General features: G+C 47.1%; 1 protein-coding gene across 1 annotated transcript; it reads right to left on the bottom strand.

The window, feature by feature from the left end:
- Positions 1 to 3,964: 3,964 nt before the first annotated feature.
- LOC119284726 (G-type lectin S-receptor-like serine/threonine-protein kinase At2g19130) lies at positions 3,965 to 6,496 on the bottom strand. The gene is made up of 2 exons (XM_037564222.1): positions 5,719 to 6,496; positions 3,965 to 4,995 (listed from the first exon to the last, which is right to left on the bottom strand). The coding sequence occupies exons 1-2, from the start codon at positions 6,494 to 6,496 to the stop codon at positions 3,965 to 3,967; spliced, it is 1,809 nt and encodes a 602-aa protein (XP_037420119.1).
- Between the last annotated feature and the right edge of the window lie 292 nt (positions 6,497 to 6,788).

Here is a 6,788-nt window from a genome sequence, read left to right on the forward strand (position 1 = left end):
GAGCGGTTAGTCTCACGACGCCGATCCTAGAACCTTCCACCACCTCCGCAGCGCGCCGCCCCCGTGGAGATTAATCTACTCTCCCGGGGGCGCGGCACTCCATCGTCAAAGAGTCCATCAACTCCGTAGAATAGATCAATTCCTTAGATTAGAATCAATTTAGTTTCTAAAGTTTCTCAGATTGCTTTCTTTTATAGCCAACAAATCTGACGACCCTCAAATCTGGTGAGAAATTGCACAGATCGGTGCAACTCGATCCACCGCCAGGCGCATCTTCCTCGGCTCGGCGACCGCCTCTGGCCAACACCTCCCCAGCGCGATCTACATCAACACCACGCGCCATCAGCAGCCGGCCACGCATACGAGCGCGTCAACACCAGCCGACGACATAAGTGCGATCCCATCTACGTCGACCCGCGCCGCCAGGGCTCCTGCCTCCACCGACCGGCTTCATCAACTCAGCGAGCAAGGACTCCCTCCTGCAGCGCTCATGTACTGCTGCATCGACCTCCATGGATCGCGCGCATGGGTGCAGGGCAGGATCGAGGCGCTGGACATCCAGTCTTCCTCCATCGGCTGAGGACAGCCCAGCACGATCGTGGCCCAGGAGGGTTCCACCACCAACGCACCGAGCGACCTACACCGAGCCGCTGCATCGAGTGATCTACACCGAGCACATCATCGAGCCGAACGACTACACCGATTGATCTGCACTGCGTCGGCAAACTGCATCGACCGATCGAACCATCTGCACCGAGCCCCGATCCGCATCGACTACATGCGCGCAAGGAGCAGCAAGGAACACGGCCATGTGCACATGCATACGTGCATGGCAAAACTCACCAAGACGCCCGTGCGTACGCGCATTGGATGGAGCATTGGACTTCAGCCACGGGCCTTCTGCAACGATCGAAAGGCAACGCCATGCCGGTCTCTGCGATCCACGGTTGGGAACAATTATCATCGCCATCTGATTCTGATCTGGCCGATGACCACAACACCTAGCTGCACGTCAACATCTTCATCGAGCAGGCTCGCGGCGCCGGACACCGGGAGGGCCAGCAGGTTTTCGACTTCAAAGCACGCGCACGAACGCGGTCTCCACCAAGACGACTCCATCAACCTGACGGCCACTCGGGCGCTGTCATGCCGTCTACACCAAGCCGACACATCGATCTACACCGAACGATCTGCATCAATATTCGACGACCCAAGCCGAACGACATTAACCTGTACGACTACGCCGGGCTATGAGCCAACATACTTCTTCAGCACGGCGCCGCATCGACACTTCGTCGCCACGAGGGACTCCTCCAACGGGATGCATCATCGTCGACACGCCGCTGCAACGCCATCGCCGACACATCATCGCCAAGGTCTTCATCAACGGGGTCCTCATCAACATTTTCGCCAACGCACCGCCGCCTCGTCCACAAGATGGACACCTAGCGTCCTCTGACAGACTTTTCTGCAAGACGCGACCTCGACGACGGCATTGACCGCGTCACGATGACGGCAACGACCGTGTCATCCACGACGGCACGACTGCATCAACACGGCGTCACTATAGTGACGACCCTACAGGGCCACACGGTTCTGGCAAAACCGATGTGTGCTCGATGGGCCTCCTCCAGTCTTGGCAAAACCGGCGGACTCATCGCCGACGGCACCCTCTAACATCCGCAAGGTGCATCGTCCACGTCTGCAGCTCCGTCATAGCGCATTTTTTTTGCGCATCCGGCTTTGTGCGGCTTCATCATCCACGACGACTACACCATCGACCACGACTACATCGACCACGGCTACATCACCATGATCGGCTATCTCGACATCGACATTAATGGCTTGGTCTACAGCAACACATCGGCAACAACTCCAGTCAACAGCGTCCGCGTCGTCACCAGCGTCCACACCACTCTCACTGTGACTGCGGGAGGGAATAGAGGAGAGTCCAGGGAGGCACCAGAAGGGGACGCTGTGCCGATGTACGCCATCAGTTTCAACAGCATCTAAATACCACCGTGGCTCCCAGCAATACTCCAGCCACAGCTCCCGAGTGTGTTCATCGCACAAAATCAGACAAATTAAAGAGAACAAACAGGTGAGCCACACATGTCAAACATTAAATTTTTCTGAATTACCAACCTTTATCTCTGAACTAAGCTTTGAGAGGTATGTCCGAGGCTAACCTTTCATCAGTTTGTACATTAGTTTATAGAGGGAGTATTTCAGAGGCTTATCTTCATCAGTTTGTTGGCGTGATTTTCAGTGTCTCCTTTTGGCTTGATTCTTCAGAAACAACAGTTATCTGTAAGTGCATTTCAATGTGCAATGTTATCAGACTCTGGCTTGTGAAAATATCCTCCTTTTCGAACAAAAAATAATACTTGTGAAAAAATGTTCGATCAAGGAAGGGTCATATAAACAAATGTTATAAGAAAACCTGTCCTAAAATATATAATGTGCAGAAAAACCCAAAACAACTACTACAGTCATAGTAGATGAACAGAAATAGTAGGGATGTAAAGCAGTACCTGAGCATACAAAAGCACATGGCCACAACACTGTCAGGCATGGCATTCTGGTATGGCTTCACCTTGGCATGCATTTCCCTGAACAAAACCTTGGCCATCATCATTCTGGTATGGCTTCACCTTGGCATTCTGGTATGGACTCACCTTAGCATTCAGGTTCGATTTCTGTGCCTTGCACAAACATCTCTCTTTCTTGGCGTAACAACTCTATCATGGGAACTGTTTGAATTCTCCCGGCGATGCATTCAAGAGACGCTGATAAGCAGCAGCCCTCCAACAATAGAGGCACTTGCTAGTGAGCTTGTGACCAACAACGACATCAGCGTCCGGTTCCCGAACAAATTCATCTTCATGGGAATCAAAGATTTTGTGGCCACTGACTTTGTCCAGTCCAAGGTAGTAGCTTCGTCGTTCAATTGAGTAGATAGTACCTAAATAAACCTGCTTATTAAGAGCAAAAAAGTTAACATCATGGTCCTAGTGCATCATATATGACTGAAATAAATAAATAAATAAATAAATAAATAGAATGAGTGAATATATAAAAGCCCGTAATTACACACGCAAAGATGATCTGCATAAGAAATTTCTATTGTATGGGAAACAAAACAAATAACCTTGCAAGTTCATGAAGTAGAGGAGATTTATTGATACTTATATATTTCAAGTCATCAGTTCCTGGGCAAAGGCATATCGTCTTCCATGTTCTATATGAATATTGTGACACAAACTATATTCACGTAGACCAGAATTGGCTGCATGGGGAAAAAAACACCTACATATCCTACCGGTGTCATGATTCCCACTCGCCATCTGTGCTGAAAAAAACCAAGAAACTGCACAAACATACATGCTGCAATGACGATTGTTAACTTGTTCATGATCATGACTATACTAAGGTCAAAGTAAAGCATTTGCATTCTTTTCAGAGTCTTCGAAGGTTCTCTTGGTTCAGCTGGCACCCCATAAAGGGCAAGCGCAACACTGAAATCCAAGATGCCATGATTGGCTTAGCCAGGATCATACAACCGACACAGAAATTTGGAAATACCGGGCGGTTACACAGCCGATGTAGTCTCTTCATCATATCCATCTACAACTTTCAGATCTGATATCTTCCTACTTGCAGAACTACAGAAACTGCTGCAGTTTGATTAAGTACAGTTTGAAAAAAAAATTAATCCATAGCTGGCATAGTACCTAAGCATACTAATAGTAACCTTCCTGCACTGCAATTATAAATTCTGAAGTTCAGAGCATATATAGATCTCTGAACAAACCATACACATAATTGACATTAAAACACCTAAATAATAAGAGACAGCTAATTAGCTGCTGCAAGCTTGCCATCCTTTTATTCCTTACACTCCACACTTCAACTTTTAAGAAAATTGCTGAAATTAACAAATACATTGGGCTAGAAATTATTATTACATTGAAGTTGCAGCACCAGATTGTTCAGTTATAGCCGCAAGCAATCTTGGCATTGGAGGAACATCAATGTCCTGTTGACCCTCGAGAACCCGGACAACTTCACCCATTGTTGGCCGATCCAACTCATTATCTTGGATGCACCAACATGCAACTTTGCAAACCCTTTCAGCCTCTTCCAAATTGAAATCACCATGTAACTGTGGATCCACCAAACTCTTCAAATCTCCATCATGAAGCTTGCTGATGGCTTGCACAGGGAAGTATTCAATATTCTGATCACTGTTGCTGCTACTAGTGTTATACGATGTTTCAGGTGAGGAATTCCTCCTTCCTGATATAATTTCCAATAGCACCATGCCGAAGCCGTAAACGTCGACTTTCGGTGTGATCGCCACTCCAGTAAGCCACTCTGGGGCAAGATAACCCACAGTTCCTCTGAATGAAGTCAGAATTCGGCTGAAATCCCTTCCCACAAACGCTGCCAACCCAAAGTCTGCAACTTTAGGAACAAATGATGCATCCAGAAGTATGTTCTCTGGCTTAATATCGCAGTGTATAATGCACTCATGACAACCCTGATGCAAGTAGCACAATCCTCTAGCAACTCCTAGGGATATCTGATATCTGATGTTCCAATTCAGGACGACAACATTTGCATTGCTCCTCTTAAATAGATGACCATCAAGAGACCCATTTAACATGTGTTCATACACAAGTAACCTGTGATCACCTTCGCAGCAGAAACCAATCAATTTGACTAGGTTTATGTGTTGGATCAGTCCAATTGAGCTCACCTCGGCCCTGAATTGCTTCTCTCCTTGATGGGCACCATCTAGCCTTTTCACTGCTATAGTAGTTGTTGAGTCACTTAACACCCCCTTGTATACAGAACCAAAACCACCTCCTCCAAGCTTTTCTGAGAAGCTTTTAGTAGCACGAACCAAGTCAGTGTATCTGAAGGCTACAATTCCACCAGCACTACCTGGATTGTCATATATAGGCAAACCACACCACTTGAATTTGTTCCTCCAAATCAGTAACAGCAGCATGACCATTATTAACCCAAAACCAATAATACTTACAATAGTAACAACTCCGACCTTTGGTTTTCTTTTCTCTTTTCTAGAACCTGGTAGCAAATCTTTGGCAGCAAGGCGAAGATAAAGAACATCTTCAGAATTATTATCAATGCCATCATTAAGATTTACACTATACAATTCCCCATGCCAGATAGAGCATCTGCTATTGCTATAGGAATAAGCAGTGCAGGAGCAGGAACCAAGACATGCTTGCTCACATTTGCTTTGACTGGTAGCAACATCTATAATTTGCGGGTTGTAGGGCAATACGACTCGAGCAATGGGGTGGAATATGTCTGTTGAACTTGTCATGCTTTTGTTGTTACCACTTGTGCGGCAATGTAAAGGTGTGTTTCTGATGCATCCTCCTGTTCGATCCTCAAACTCCCAATCCTGCGGTGACTTCTGGGAGAAGCTCTCCATACAGTCACAAGATGGATGTGCAATGCCGTTGCAGACCGTGAAAGGTCCGCAGGTAGCAGGAGGAGTGCAGGGATCGGCTGGCTCAGAATATATGCTTTGCCAACACTGGTTGGCTTGTGACCAAACATTCACCTTTATCTGACCAGAGATGCCTATTGAGACAAACACAGAAGACGATGATTCGTCCGGTGAAGTGTACATGTAGTACTCCTCTTGGTCGTTGTCAACATAAGCTGGGTTAATCAAACCTTTTGTCCGGGGATCCAAATCTAACGTGGTCTTGATTAATTGTACAAGATTCAACGATGATGTTCTGGAGGATGCCCAATGCCAGTACACTACCGAGGGGTTGCGGTGCTTGAGGACGATCCCGGTGTTGTCTAGTTCAATGCTGTATGAGCCTAGACCAATATCAATTAAGCTTTTCTTTGATATGTACTGACGAATGAAACCGGGGACCTTATTCCGGCCCAACTTGGCACCAGGAAGCGCAACATCTGTTGGGTAGTCGAAGCTCTGCCACAACATGTCTTGGCTATTTGCGAGTAGGGCAAGGTTTCCACTGTTCAAGAGAACAATGGCTATAGAGGCGGTGGTGTTTATGCTACTGGTTCGACCATGGACAATGTGAGTCGACCAAACAATGGATTCAGTTTTGGCGGCATGGTTCACGATGACAAGATTGCCATCGCTTGAGATCTTGAGCTGTGTCAGGTTGAGGTTGCGGTGGGTGATGGGCTCCTCTCTATTAGCAACCCACACGGTGGTGAAAACTGGGATCCTATTGAACCATATGCCAAGGTACCAGCTGGAGCTAGGGGAGGTGGCATTGCGGGAGGACTTACTGATGCTGCTTGCTGCTGGCTGGAAGAAGCCAAGGGCGAACTTGCCGTTTCTTGAGACGAGCTTGTCGCCGGCGGCAAGTGCTTGGTCTGATGTGAGAGTGTCTTCATTTGCAGCTACAGAGGAGCACCAAGGAGCAGTGTGCAAGAGGAGAAGCCCGAGTAGTATGTAGAGGGGAGGCATGGTGAAAAAGAGTGAATAATTTAGATAAGAGTGGGTGTTTATATAGAATGGAAGGGCAAGTGTTCAGCAGACTGAAGCTGACGGGGAAGTCAACTAAGTTCACATTGGGGCAGAATTAGCATAAATATACAACAGTGGTACCATAAATACAAGGTTGTACTACCATAATTGCAAGGCAGGACTTTCAATGGACCATGGTCAGGTCAATCACGAGGCTTTCACCAAGCTTACAATTCACCAACCTTCATATTAATATTAGAGGGCTGTCTTCGAATATAACTTTTCGAAACCA

The sequence above is a fragment of the Triticum dicoccoides genome, chromosome 1A (assembly GCF_002162155.2).
Source record: "Triticum dicoccoides isolate Atlit2015 ecotype Zavitan chromosome 1A, WEW_v2.0, whole genome shotgun sequence".
NCBI classification, from domain to species: Eukaryota; Viridiplantae; Streptophyta; class Magnoliopsida; order Poales; family Poaceae; genus Triticum; species Triticum dicoccoides.